This window comes from Heptranchias perlo, chromosome 5 (assembly GCF_035084215.1).
Source record: "Heptranchias perlo isolate sHepPer1 chromosome 5, sHepPer1.hap1, whole genome shotgun sequence".
NCBI lineage: Eukaryota > Metazoa > Chordata > Chondrichthyes > Hexanchiformes > Hexanchidae > Heptranchias > Heptranchias perlo.
In genome coordinates this window covers 12,538,246-12,553,727 of record NC_090329.1, presented here as the reverse complement: position 1 = coordinate 12,553,727, position 15,482 = coordinate 12,538,246, and the positions used below count along the sequence as shown (strand labels likewise).

The window sequence follows — 15,482 nt, the reverse complement described above, 5'->3', positions numbered from 1 at the left end:
AGGAAGATACACAGCAGCAAACCACCATCTCTGTTCAAGCCACTGAAGTAGCACCTCATTGAAATGGTAGAACTAGGGCGTGAGAGGCTAAATAGATCACTTCGGGTTCACACTGGGTGTTGCACGAATTGACTTGTTAAGATTTGATTTTCGGTGCACATTAAGACCTTCATCACTTCTGTCATTCTTGCGTGCCTTCTGCTTTCAAGGCAATTTCTGTGTCTGGTTTTCATGTCGTAGGTGTGGAAGTTGGATCAATATTTTCAAGGTGACAAGTTGGAGGATGGGAAAGCAATGGAGTGATGGTTACAGGACCGTTAGTGCAAGGGGGTCTGGTCAGGTCAGAGTGGTACAAGTGCCGGTGTCTATGTGTAATGCCGAGCTCTGAGAGTATCCCTTGCATCTGGGACCGCAAGATGATCCACACACCATGTGTCATGTCCTCCACCTTCCTCCTCACCATCCTCTTCCTCATCAGATGGTGAGTCCTGCAGGCCTTCTCCCTCCTGCACTCCAGCCCTCTTTGTTGAGCGATGTTATGCAGGATGCAGCATGTCACTGTTATTCTGGATACTCTGTCTGGCGAGTATTGCAGGGAGTCTCCAGACCTGTCGAGGTACCTGAACCTCAACTTCAGAATCCCAATCGCCTGCTCCACGACACACCTTGTGGTGATGGGGCTACTGTTGTACCTGTTCTGCTGTGCAGTTCCAAAGAGGTGTCATCAGTTATGGTGGAAGGAGCTATCCCTTGTTCCCAAGCAGCCATCCTTTAAGACTGGTCCCAGAATGAAACATGGTGGGGATATTAGACTGACGTTATATGAAGGCATCATGCCAGCTCCCTCGGTATTGGGCACAGGCCGGCATGAACCTCTTCTCGTGGTTACACACGAGCTGAACATGAATGGAGTGGAAACCCTTGTGCTTAACAAAGGCTCCTGGCTGGTCACTGGGTGCCCTGATGACTCTGTGTGTGCAGTCTATGGCAGCTTGCACTTGTGGAAAACCAGCCAGAGTTGCAAACCTCACTGCTCTCTCCATCTGATTGTTGTCATCAGTAGGGAAGGAGATGTATCGACTGGCCCTGGCGAATAATGCATCGGTCACCTGGCTGATGCACTCGTCGGTGGCTGACTGCGACAGCCCTGTGGCAGCCTGGAAGGATCCAGAGGCATAAAAGCTGAGGGCAGTGATCTCTTTTACTGCCACTGGCATGGAATTGCCGCCAGATCCATCAGGCAGGAGGCCTCCCTCGAGGAGGCTGCAGAGGTCCGCGACCACCCACAGTGACAATCGGACCCTCCTGAAGCACTGCTCCTCAGACAGGTCCAGGAAGCTGAGCCTCTGTCTGTACACCCTGTGAGGTGGGTAAGGCCTCCTGTGCCCATGGCCCCCTCTGTTGCTGCCTTCTCTGCCGCCCACCTGCAGCTCCCTCCGCAGCACTCCCTTACTGCTGGTGCTCCTCTTCCTCCTCCTCCTTCTTCACTCCAATCGAGGGCAGCCAGAGCAGCACCATAATCAGATTCTCGTTTTATTTACCAAAGATTGTCCATAAATCAACCCGCAGCAAACAGTGATCACAGAATCACAGCCCACAATGAACTGAACGACCTCCTGTGAGTGGAGCAGCTTTATTCAGATCGGGTCCCCTTTAGTTTCAGCCCACTGATCAGTTACCACCCAATCCGGCCAGGGTTCCCCTGCCGACCTACGGAAAACCCGTGCTGCAGCAGTTAGAATCACACCGGGGTCCGAATTACCTCGTAGGACCCCGATTCACATATATTCTACAGCGGGAGACTGGTCGACTCGCCACCGTTAATATCGGGGTATTCCTGGAGGTTCAATCACGTGACGTGTGATCACATGACATTGGATCACGTGACAATCAATGATCACATGACAATCAATCACGTGACAATGACCAGGCTCAGACATGAGGAATGGCCACTCGGGGGTGGCTGGTGCTGTGGTTGGCGAGCAGCACGGCCAAAACGTTCCCACTTACTGCAGGCAAAGCTGGAGGCAGTCCGAGAAATGAAAGTGCGCAGGAGTGAAGCGCGAATGTGAAGTCGTTTTCTCCTGGGTTGCTCGCAGCTGCACCCGGGAGATCAATCTTCCATTCCCATAGATTCCCAAACAGGGAGGGTCGGCAACACTAAGTGCGTGAGCTGGAATCATTCAAAAAATGGCTGCCCCGGGTGTTCAGACTTCCCTGGAGCCGACACTCAGAGAGTTAATGATTCCTAAATCCATCACAAGCTTGGAACAAAGCAACATTTCCATATTCAATCAGCCACGGTATTTCTTCAACACAATGTTCCTGCCTGCAGCTAACTGTATTCAAAATCATCTTCATAAAACAATATAAAAAGATCTGAACTTGTTACTCAAACACCAGATCCACCTGAAGGTGCTGAAAGTCATTCAGTGCGTTCAACAGTGATTAGAGTGGACACTGAGATGCTGAGACTCTGCTTAACTGTGTCTGTCCTCTTCGGGCATCAAATCGCTGGAAAGGAAGTAGAACAAGAGATGATCGATCTCTGCGATGATGTTTTCTGCATTGAGCCCACAGAAATCATTCCGTACAATGTAAGTATAGTTAGGAGTCGACTGCGTGCTGATATGTTTGTACCAGTGGAAATTATTTATGGTCTGTTTTTGGGTCCATAACCAGCAGCTCACCGACAGCGCGAGTCCCAACCGAGAATCCTGAGGCCGGCCTGATTGGTCCTCGGGCCTCATTAACATTTTATACGTGAGCTGTCATCTCCTGTCGCACCTCCACAGGCAGCTTGTGAATTTTACTACGAAGAATATCGGGCTGTTTGCCTCTCCAGCAGCAGCCCGAAGCTAAACTCTGGGAGGGGGTTTGGAGGAACAACAGGTGGGGGGTGGGGGCAATTGCAAGGACTGTGGAGTCAGGGAGCACTCCTGCTTCTCCTGGCTCCACTCAATCCAAGCCAATTTCTGTAAGGGAGCTTATAACAGCTACTTTACATGTGCAAAAGGCTTAATGCCTCTTGTAACCGGCCGCCAGGTATGCCTGCAAAACCGTACCAAAGTGGCGGTGCCTTTAAAGCAGGCCCAGATCGGGCGCGAGACTTTGCACTCCGAAATTGGTCCTTTTTGTCCCAGAATTCTGCACAGAAACAAGGCCCATTTTCTACCCCATTGAAATTTATATAACGTGACAAAAGACTCAGAGGGAAACCCCACACCTGGACATGTGGTCATTAGCACTCATTCAGTGTGGAAGGGTTTTAATAATATTCTCTCTGTTTTTTATTGAAACCCAAGGGGAAGGACCAAGGCCCAGAGAGCAGGACTTGAACCCAGGGTGAAAGAGTCAAAGAGAAAACAAGGTGAATCAGGAAGTGCTGATGCCAAGAGTCCCATCAAAAAATTCCAAACTCTCTTTAAAGCCCAAACCATCCAGGACATGAATACTGCTGCCACCCCTGGGCATCTAGGAGAGTTCACATAACACAGATGTTTAAGAGTAACTGTACAATTGTGTCATGTGGTAATATCTGTTCTCTTGTTACCTTAGAATTATGAACTGATGGAATATGCAGCCTTCCAATGGATTGAAACAGAAGTTAATGGAACGGATATGAAGACTGCAGTAAGGACTGGCCTGGACAAACTTATGAAATATGCACATTTTTCGAATGCTGCAGGTACATTAGATGTTCCTTCAATGTAACAAAGAAATGCAAAACAACCCTTCCCTCTTAGACCTGTCTTATTTGAAACTATCTGTATAGAGAGGTTCACTGACCAAAGAATTCCATGATTGTCAATCCCAGCGGTTGTGCCAGGATTGTGCCCATTGTGCCCTCCATAACTGATCCCCACTGACGTTCGTGAGATCGGTGGGAGAGCTCCTCATTCTCATGTTGCTGGTGGGCAGAAGTGCCACATAGGCTACTTCTTTGGTGCTCGCAGGCCCTGTGTGCCCAGAATATGGGGAGGCTGTGCACACACGGGGGGAGTGGGTTCCAAGCTCGCGTTCCGACTCCAGCCGTGGCCATTGAATTTGGATAATACTGGCTCTTTGCCAGGCCTGAACCCCACTATTGGAGTCCACCTGCTCCCTTGTGGAAGGCGATACACTTCATCTCTCTCTGGCGTACTGACTGCTACTGGAATGTGGGATCCTGACTGAGGATCAGAGCAGGAAATTCTGTCTTAGGGAGTCCTCACCCATGGCCAGCCCCAACATGTCATTTGCCTTGTAAGGGCTGAATGGAAGTCGACGCCAAAGTTACATCTGGAGACAAAGTCAGACTTGGTTGAGTTTAGTACAAGAGCAGCAGAGTTTTGGATGAGCTGAAGTTTACAAAGGGTGGGAGATGGGAGGCTGCAGAGAGAGTATTGGAATAGTTGAGACTGGGGATGAGAATCATAGAATCACAGAATGATACAGCACAGAAGGAGGCCATTCGGTCCATCGTGCCTGTGCCGGCTCTTTGAAAGAGTTATCCGATTAGTCGCACTCTCCTGCTCTTCCCCAATAGCCCTGCAATTTTTTCCCCTTCAACTAATTATCCAATTCCCAGAAAGACATGGATGAGGTTTTTAGCAGCAGATGGGCTGAGGTCGGAGCAGGTAGTGGGATGGAATCAATGGTCAGTACACCACCCAAGAGCTGGACCAATAGGACGGCCCAAAGGCTGAGGAGAGTGAAGGGAACCGATCGCAGAGGGGATGGAATTTCTTTAAGATGATACCGATTTTCTCCATTAGGAGCATTAAAAATAATTCGGCCGCCTTCTTTCTTCAGCCCTTCCTGGACCTTGGTGCCTCCCCGTCAGACTGCCTTCATGGAGCAGGTGGTTCTGTTGTGCCTCTACTGGTATAAGCAGACCAACCCGACCATGGGAATGACCCTGGCCCAACGATTTGGGACAGAGTCAACACCGAGGCACTTCCTGTGGTGGAGCAGGTTTCAGGGCCCTGGAGTCTATAATTCAGGATGAAATTACTCAGTATTCGGAGAATCCTGATTTCATCCGGGCCAATCAGCACAGATTTCTCAGCGACAGGTCATACCTGACCAACCATATAGAATTGTATGAAGAAGAAACAGAGAAGATGGATGAAGTAAATGAGCTGGTTGTGGTTTATCTGGATTTTGAATAAGGTTTTGAGAAGGTACCACATGAGTGTCTTCCACACCCCAGCACCATTCTCCCTGCCCCCACCTGTAACTTCAGACTCACTATGAGCAATGCCACGGGTGATCTGCTAGTAAAATGCTGTAACGGTGTTTTTATCTTTGTCTGCAGATACGATTGTTCCTGTCTCTGCACCTTGGGTACTTACTGGATACTTGGTAAATGGCACAATACAACAGAAATTCAAGATATCGCTAATTGTACCTGTTCAGGTCATCAGTCCACCTGAACCAACAGATCAAACTGTTAAAATAGGAACTTCTCCTGGTGCCTGGTGCTATGTCAGGTGAGTTTAGTTGGTGATTTATTGTGTTTGATATTTCGTTACATCAGCTGCCTTGCCAACATCACTCAACCTGTAGTGAGACTGTGATTAACGGGCTGGTCCAGTCAGGTGGGGAAGTTGGCCAACATTAATCATATAATGAGGTGGTTCATGTCTCACAACCTTCAGTTCCTTCTTCTGAGGACACGGCCAGACCTTCACACTCACATTACTCAGGCTCATATGGAGGAGCACTGGACATGGCGGACTCACAATTCCTCGGACGTGATCCCAGGATGTGAATTCTATCCTTTGTAACTAAAGTCGTTGGACTTTTCTCTGCTGGAATGTCCCATTAGTATTACACTCCCCAATTGTAACAATAACGGGGCTGGTTCCTGTTTCTCAGACATTCTCACATACACCACATTCTGTCAATCTGAGTCCATTCCCTTTATCCCCACTCTCTGTCTCCGAGCTCCCAACCCACTTTCACTTTCTTTGATCCGTGCCCTTCTATTCTACTGTAATTATTTTAAATGCTCTTCTGGATGTGCACTTGAAGGGCCTTCACCTACAGGGCTACGGACCAAGTGCTGGAAAGTGGGATTAGGCTGGATTGCTCTTTTTCAGCCGGCACAGACACGATGGGCCGAATGTCCTCCTTCTGTGCCGTAAATTTCTATGATTCTATATGTAAAACAATCAGAGAAAGTGGAAATGTTTCCTCTCAAAGTACAGAATGTGGTCAATGAGGAGTTTCTGAGCTAGAAATCATGGCTGGATGCAGGTGATTCTTTATAAGGCAGCATATCTTAGAGTTATTGTGTGAGAGTTACCGACTCCAGATTATAATTAACACAACAATTACAACAGCTCTCACAGGGCTGCTGGCTGCTCTTGATTTCCATTTGAGATTAAAATGACTGGGTACAGATTGACCCCATTCAGTGACTAGGAGCTGGTAGGCCTGGTGCAGGAGGTCCTCCAGCAAAGGGAGACCTTATTTGGAGGAGAGACCACCCATCAATAAACAGAACTACCCCTAGAACCATGGTTGGAGATGACACAGTGCACCAATGCAGTCTGACTTGTTGCCCCAACCTGGGAGTGGGTGATGAAGAAAATCTTTGTTTCTGTGACCGTTAGTGTGTAAACTAGTAACACCACTTTCAGACATTGTCTTTCCAAGATTCTTTATTGCTGCTCACTCGGTGCAGCATCACCGAGGGGAACACAGGGCACTTCACCAATTCCTGAGCCCTGTAAAAGCCCAGACATGCACATTCTCTTCTGTTTGTCTGGGCCATGTTACCATATCACAGTACTGCCCATGTTGGTAATTAGTTGGTTAATTATGAAGCACCAGGGATACGACACCAGCACAAGGGTCTCACAGCTCCATGTTCACACACTCACATCAGGTGGCTGTTGTCCTGGGCATTTCGGTGGAACTCATCTTCTCTACAATCCTATTTCATACATTGGTCCTTTCCATACCTGCCTGGAGGAGAAGGCTGCACATAACAGAGGGCAGCACTTGCAGACAGGAGGGTGGTCACCAAAGCTATGACCCTTCACTCCTACTGAGGGGAGGCCCATCAGGATTATGATGTTGGTGGCAATAGTGGGGCTGAGGGAGGGTGAACTCAGAGGGCTCCAAATGGTGATCACCTTTTGATTTTTATTCCTTGAAGATAATTCTGTCATCTCATGTATCAAGGCCAGAGGGAGTGATGAGACCATCTCCGACCAGTGATAGAAGGGAAACTAATAATAAATGAAGGTGATAAAATGGTAATGGGGAAAATAATGGGATTTGGGGTCGATAAATCTCTAGGACCTGATGATTTCCATCCTGAGGTATTAAAAGAATTCAGTGAGGAAATTGCAGAAATGTTAGCTGTAATCTTTCAAAGCTCTCTTGATTCGGGGTACGGTAGCATAGTGGTTATGTTACTAGATTAATAATTCAGAGGCCTGGACTAAATCCGGAGTCATGAGTTCAAATCCCGCCACGGCAGCTGGCAAATTTAAATTCAATTAATTAAATTCAATTCAATTAATTAAAAATAAAAATCTGGAATTAAAATACTGGTATCAGTAATGGTGGCCATGAAACTACCGGATTGTTGTAAAAATCAATCTGGTTCACTAATCCCCTTTCGGGAAGGAAACCTGCCGTCCTTACCCGGTCTGGCCTTTCTGTGACTCCAGACCCACAGAAATGTGGTTGATTCTTAATTGCCCTCTGAAATGGCCTAACAAGCCACCCAGTTGTAAAATCTCGCTACGAATAGTCATAATAAGAATAAAACCGGACGGACCACGAGGCACCGGACACGACAACGGCAATCCAAGCCCAGTCGACCCTGCAAAGTCCTCCTCACCAACATCTGGGAACTTGTGCCAAAATTAGGAGAGCTGTCCCACAGGCTCGTCAAGCAACAGCCTGACATAGCCATACTCACAGAATCATACCTTTCAGCCAACGTCCCAGACTCAACGGCAGGACAGACCCACCAGAGGTGGAGGAACAGTGATACAGTCAGGAGGGAGTGGCCCTGGGAGTCCTCAACATTGACTCTGGACCCCATGAAATCTCATGGCATCAAGTCAAACATGGGCAAGGAAACCTCCTGCTGATTACCACCTACCGTCCTCCCTCAGCTGATGAATCAGTCCTCCTCCATGTTGAGAAGCACTGAGGGTAGCAAGGGCACAGAATGTACTCTGGGTGGGGGACTTCAATGTCCATCACCAAGAGTGGCTCGGTAGCACCACCACTGACCGAGCTGGCCGAGTCCTGAAGGACACAGCTGCGAGACTGCGCCTGCGGCAGGTGGTGAGCGAACCAACACGAGGGAAAAACTTACTTGACCTCGTCCTCACCAATCTACCTGTCGCAAATGCATCTGTCCATGACAGTATTGGTGGGAGTGACCACCGCGCAGTCCTCGTGGAGACGAAGTCCCGTCTTGGCACTGAGGACACCATCCAACGTGTTGTGTGGCACTACCACCGTGCTAAATGGGATAGATTCAGAACAGATCCAGCAGCTCAAAACTGGGCCTCCATGAAGCACTGTCGGCCATCAGCAGCAGAATTGTATTCCAGCACAATCTGTAACCTCATGGCCCGGCATATTCCTCACTCCACTATTACCAACAAGCCAGGGGATCAACCCTGGTTCAATGAGGAGTGTAGAAGAGCATGCCAGGAGCAGCACCAAGCGTACCGAAAAATGAGGTGCCAACCTGGTGAAGCTACAACTCAGGACTACATGCATGCTAAACAGCGGAAGCAACATGCTATAGACAGAGCTAAGCGATTCCACAACCAACGGATCAGATCAAAGCTCTGCAGTCCTGCCACATCCAGTCGTGAATGGTGGTGGACAATTAAACAACTAACGGGAGGAGGAGGCTCTGCAAACATCCCCATTCTCAATGATGGCGGAGTCCAGCACGTGAGTGCAACAGACAAGGCTGAAGCGTTTGCAACCATCTTCAGCCAGAAGTGCCGAGCGGATGATCCGTCTAGGCCTCCTCCCGACATGCCCACCATCACAGAAGCCAGTCTTCCGCCAATTCGATTCACTCCACGTGATATCAAGAAACGGCTGAGTGCACTGGAGACAGCAAAGGCTATGGGCCCCGACAACATCCCAGCTGTAGTGCTGAAGACATGTGCTCCAGAACTAGCTGCGCCTCTAGCCAAGCTGTTCCAGTACAGCTACAACACTGGCATCTACCCGACAATGTGAAAAATTGCCCAGGTATGTCCTGTCCACAAAAAGCAGGACAAATCCAATCCAGCCAATTATCGCCCCATCAGTCTACTCTCAATCATCAGCAAAGTGATGGAAGGTGTCGTCGACAGTGCTATTAAGCGGCACTTACTCAACAATAACCTGCTCACCGATGCTCAGTTTGGGTTCCGCCAGGACCACTCGGCTCCAGACCTCATTACAGCCTTGGTCCAAACATGGACAGAAGAGCTGAATTCCAGAGGTGAGGTGAGAGTGACTGCCCTTGACATCAAGGCAGCATTTGACCGAATGTGGCACCAAGGAGCCCATGTAAAATTGAAGTCAATGGGAATCAGGGGGAAAACTCTCCATTGGCTGGAGTCATACCGAGCACAAAGGTAGATGGTAGTGGTTGTTGCAGGCCAATCTTCTCAGCCCCAGGACATTGGTGCAGGAGTTCCTCAGGGCAGTTTCCTAGGCCCAACCATCTTCAGCTGCTTCATCAATGACCTTCCCTCCATCATAAGGTCAGAAATGGGGATGTTCGCTGATGATTGCACAGTGTTCAGCTCCATTCGCAAACCCTCAAATAATGAAGCAGTCCGAGCCCGCATGCAGCAAGACCTGGACAACATCCAGGCTTGGGCTCATAAGTGGCAAGTAACATTCGTGACAGATAAGTGCCAGGCAATGACCATCTCCAACAAGAGAGAGTCTAACCACCTCCCCTTGACATTCAACGGCATTACCATCGCCAAATCCCCCACCATCAACATCCTGGGGGTCACCATTGACCAGAAACTTAACTGGACCAGCCATATAAATACTGTGGCTACGAGAGCAGGTCAGAGGCTGGGTATTCTGCGGCGAGTGACTCACCTCCTGACTCCCCAAAGCCTTTCCACCATCTACAAGGCACAAGTCAGGAATGTGATGGAATGCTCTCCACTTGCCTGGATGAGTGCAGCTCCAACAACACTCAAGAAGCTCGACACCATCCAGGACAAAGCAGCCCGCTTGATTGGCACCCCATCCACCACCATAAACAATCACTCCCTTCACCACCGGCGCACAGAGGCTGCAGTGTGTACCATCCACAGGATGCACTGCAGCAACTCGCCAAGGCTTCTTCGACAGCACCTCCCAAACCCGCGACCTCTACCACCTAGAAGGACAAGAGCAGCAGGCACATGGGAACAACACCACGTGCACATTCCCCTCCAAGTCACACACCATCCCGACTTGGAAATATATCGCCGTTCCTTCATCGTCGCTGGGTCAAAATCCTGGAACTCCCTTCCTAACAGCACTGTGGGAGAACCGTCACCACACGGACTGCAGCGGATCAAGAAGGCGGCTCACCACCACCTTCTCAAGGGCAATTAGGGATGGGCAATAAATGCCGGCCTCGCCAGCGAAGCCCACATCCCATGAACGAATAAAAAAAAATTGTGCCATTCGATTCGAAAATTGCTAATGTCCGTCCATTATTTAAGAAGGGTGGGAGAGAGAAACCACATAACTACAGGCCTGTCGATTTAACATCAGTTGTGGGGAAGCTACTGGAATCTATCCTGATAAAATAGAGCGACTGAGCACTTGGCCAAATATGAGCTGATCAGAGAGAGCCAGCATGGCTTTGTTAAAGGTAAGTCATGTCTGACGAAACCAGTTGAATTTTTTGAGGTCGTCATTAATAAGGTGGACAAGGAAGTGTCTATGGATGTTATCAATATGGACTTCCAGAAGACATTTGATAAGGTTCCACACAAAAGATTATCGGCAAAAATGAGTGTGCACGGAATTGGAGGCAGCCTTTTGACTTGGGTAGGAAATTGGTTGGGAGCTCGGAGACAGAGAGTGGGGATAAAGGGTATGTACTCAGATTGGCACAATGTAACCAGTGGATCTGTTCTGGGGTCTCAACTTAACCATATTTATTAATGACTTGAATGAAGGAATAGAGCTGTCTATCCAAGTTTCCAGATGACACAGATTAGGAGACACAGTAAGTAGTAGAGATGGGAGCAGAAAGTTGCAAAGGGCCATAGACAGGTTAAGTGAGTGGGCATAACTATGACAGATGGACAAGGGTGAGATCATTCACTTTGGACCCAAGAAAGATACATTTTCTAAATGGTGAGAAACTAGGAACTGTAGAGGAGCAAAGAGATTTGGGAGTCCAGGTATAAAAAGTAATCAAAAAGGCTAATGGAATGTTGGCCTTTATCTCAAGGGGACTGAATTACAAAGGTGAAGAAGTGATGCTTCAGTTGTTTCGAGCCTTGTCCAGCCCCCATCTGGAGTAATGCATTCAGTTCTGGGCCTCAGGAAGGAAATATTGGCCTTGGAGGGGGTGCAGCGCAGATTCACCAGAATGATACTGGGGCTTAGAGGGTTAAATTAGGAGAACAGTTTCCATAAACTTGGCTTGTATTCCCTTGATTATAGACGATTGAAGGGTGATCTGATCGAGGGGCTTAAAATGTTCAAAAGATTCGATAGGGTAGATACAGAGAAACTATTTCCTCTGAAGGGGGAATCAAAAACGAGGGGATTGGATCTTAAAATTAGGCCATTCAGGAGGAAAATTAGGAATTACTTTTTCACACAGGATAGTAGAAATCTGGAATTCTCTCCCCCAAAAGGCTGTGGATGCTGGGACTATTGGAGCTTTCAAGACTGAGATCAATAGATTTTTGTTGGGTAAGGGTATTAAGGGATATGGATCAAAGGTGGGTAAATGGAGTTGAGGTATAGATCAGGCATAATCTAATTGAATGATGAAGCAGGCTCGAGGGGCTGAATGGCCTACTCCTGTTCCTATCTTCTTTTCAATCTGCTTGGTTTCCAGACAGGTTTTATCAGGAGGAATAAAAATAAAAATTCTTCATTCTTAATTCCGATGCAGGGTTTTCGACACCAAAGTTTACGGCCAACATTACTACGGACTCGCCATGGAATTCCTGAATGACCTGGAACAAGACAAACAATCCTTTGATAGGAGATTCTTTTCCATCTCTTGGTTTAACACACATGGGCTCATGGACATCGCCTTTCAAAGGAAAGAAGAATGAAACTTCTCTGAAAGGTTCTGTTACTTTTACAGACATCAAACAGTGAGATGTGCTTAACTCTATTCTTAACCTTCAGTTTGGGCCTCTCACCCAGTACACATTGGGTTTAACCCTGTACGTGAGCCAGTGTTGGGATTTTGAAAGACTCCCCACATGCCCCATCCCAAGAGCCCTGTGCATGGTGAGCCTGTTTATAAATACTGTCCTCTACTGGCAGTTGGCAGTTTGTGTCTCCCACCCACACTGCTGCTTTGTGAGGTGGAGCTTCTTTATTCACAATTATTCAGCAACGTTAACTCCAACAGTGAGGCTTTTGTACTTTTACATTCACTGTTCACATTATTTGGTTTTATCCGATGAGTCTGAAGAACGGCTCTTTCCAGGTGCACCGTTCAATGTGTCACCACTTGTCGTCCTCTGGTCGATATTCCCGGTTTTCACCAGGGGGTGAACCTCCTTGTCATTCCCCAGATGAAATACGTTGGGGAGAAACATGGTCTTCCACCCAGACGTTAACCAGACACTCGGCTCCGGCCCTGGCAGATCTGACTGACCCTGGCAGAGGAGTCCTGGCTGCTGTTGTTCCTTTTAATATTGTTTATAATTAGCTTCCCCCTTCAATTCCAAGTTATTTGCCAGTCTCCCACATTCATTGCTGACCGACCACCTCTGAGGGGCAGCTTTGGTGATCTCCCAGTTGTGTAAGCGGGGAGAACCACACTGAAGGTTAAAGGAGAATTACTCAAACAGTAATAGGAACCTCCACATTGAATCGTTTCCTGTTAGAAACAGCAGGATAAAAGCAACTTGGCCAATTACAGCCCTACCAGCCTACTCCCAATCATCAGCAAAGTGATGGAAGGAATCATGAACAGTGCTATCAAGCAGCTCTTACTCACCAATAATGCCCACATGGAGCAAGACCTGGACAACATCCAGGCTTGGGCTGATAGTGATAGGTAACATTCACACCCCACAAGTGCCAGGCAATGACCATCTCCAATAAAGGAGTGCCTAATCACCTCCCGTTGACATTCAATGGCGGTCCCATCACCTAGTTCCCCACCATCAACATCCCAGAGGTCACGATTGAACCTCAACTGGACCAGCCACATAAATGCCGTGGCTTCAAGAGCAGGTCAGAGGCTGGGTATTCTGTGGCGAGTGGCTCACCTTCTGACTCCAAAAGTTTTTCCTTCATCGTCGCTGGATCAAAATCTAGAACCCCCTACCTGACTGCATCGTGGGAGCACCTTCACCACACAGAGTGCAGCGGTTCAAGTAGAAACCCCACCACCACCTTCTCAGGGCATCTAGAGATGGGCAATAAATGCCGGCCTTGCCAGCGACGTCCACATCTCAAGAAAGATTAATAAAAGTAAATCTGGTAGTTTTGAAAAAAGAGCCATCAAGTCATAAAGATATTTGTTTAAAGTCTCCATACTACACATACACAGGGCTAAATCCAGTTGTACATGGGTGGTGGGCCTTCCTTTGGCCAACAGGGATTAATCACTGCAGTAATTTCCCTTTTCTATAATCTTGCTTTAAATGAATCGTGCAGAGACTGAGATTGAGATGGATCTGGTGGCAGATATAGTTCCAGGATATTCTATCTTCACACAGCAATGGATTATGTGTATGTTTATCCCAGTCATGTTGACCAGAACATTTAAAGGTGATGTGAAAAGAACTAATTGTAAATGGAAAGTGTTGCAGAGCACAGAGTATTGAAGTTGTTACATGTGAAATCATGGATGGTCAGATGTGGGCTCATACCTGGGGCCTCTCACTCTGTGAGTTGCTGACCACAGGCAGAGACCAGGTGCTTCCACTGAGCAAGCTGTCACCAGGCCCCTCTCACACTCCTTTTGCTGCCCAGCACAAGTCAGTCTTTCCTGGGGCAGATTGTCCACTCAGTCACAAATATTCAGTAACAAAACAAACTACTTCATTCAGTTAAAGTACTTAGACAGCAGGATGTGCTTTTTATCTGCAAGCGTTAGTTCAACACTGAATCATTGAATTAAAGGGGAAGATTTGAACTGTAAAGTCAGTGTGTTCACCATTTGTAAAATGTTGAGGCTTTCATCACATCATCTGGAAGAATTTCCTACCATGTTTAAATTGTTCTGTCTCCTGTACTCTGAAATATAATGGGAATAGACTGTATAACAGACTGTGTCAGCAGCACGCTGTGCACTGTAGGCTATACATTCATTACAGAAACCTGCTCATTGGGACACCCTGTGTGGGACTAAAGTATTCCCTTTTCCAACCATTCCTAATAAGCAAATACTGGACATTGTTGTAGTGATGAGAAGAAAGATATTTTCTGAATCCAGTTTGGCCTTCCTCGGATCACTGCAAATCCATGGACTGAAGATGGCATAAAGGTCAGATTCAGACTGAATCTGTGATTGAGAAAATGATCGATTCAGGTATTGCTCCAGTTCACAGGTGGCCCATTCACAGGCCTCTCTTGTGGAGTAAAGAATCCATTGTCTTTTAGCCTTTGTTTGTCTTTTGTTTCTCAAACTGCTGGGAATGTATTCTCACTGTGAAATAAAGAGGGTGATGCATCACAACACTTGGTCTCATGTTACATTCCTACTCACAAACAAAACAGGTCTCTGTTACACAGCAAGTAACATATTAGGCAGGAGAAGACCGTTGCACCATCGAGCCCACCAATCCACACTATTCCCGTGGTGCATTTCTCATAACCCTTTTTAAAATTGAGTTTTAGTAAAATGGAGTTAAAGCCGAAGAGCAGCCCATAGGTCAGGTTTACTGTATATTTGTTGGGCTGGGACGAGCAGGAGTGCTCCTCCAGGTTCCACAAAACCAGACTGGGAAGCTGCATCTCTGGGTCAGCCTCCCTCCTGAGAAAGAACACCCCCCTCCCCCAGTGGAAATACCTGGAGGCCGGCCGGCTCATTGTCTCCACAATCCAGTGTTATTTCTCCATCTTAATACATTAATTCTAATCGAAACCAGTCAATTAACTGACACAGACACAACCCTGTCAAGAACCCTGATACCGACATCACGAAGACACATCCTCGATTAGGTGGTCAGTAGGTGGTGCCAGTAAACTGTTCCACGGACTTACCACCCTTTTATTAAATAGGTTCCTCCTGCTTTATTGTCAGAAGCCCTTTGCAGGCAGCCTGAGGACTGAATGTAAACAGCGCGACA

General features: G+C 47.6%; 1 protein-coding gene across 1 annotated transcript; it reads left to right on the top strand.

The window, feature by feature from the left end:
• Positions 1-2,413: 2,413 nt before the first annotated feature.
• On the top strand, positions 2,414-14,869 carry LOC137321328 (uncharacterized). The gene is made up of 4 exons (XM_067983704.1): positions 2,414-2,597; positions 3,559-3,688; positions 5,300-5,474; positions 12,116-14,869. Exons 1-4 carry the CDS (start codon positions 2,466-2,468, stop codon positions 12,279-12,281), a joined length of 603 nt encoding a protein of 200 aa, XP_067839805.1. The 5' UTR covers positions 2,414-2,465; the 3' UTR covers positions 12,282-14,869.
• Positions 14,870-15,482: the final 613 nt, after the last annotated feature.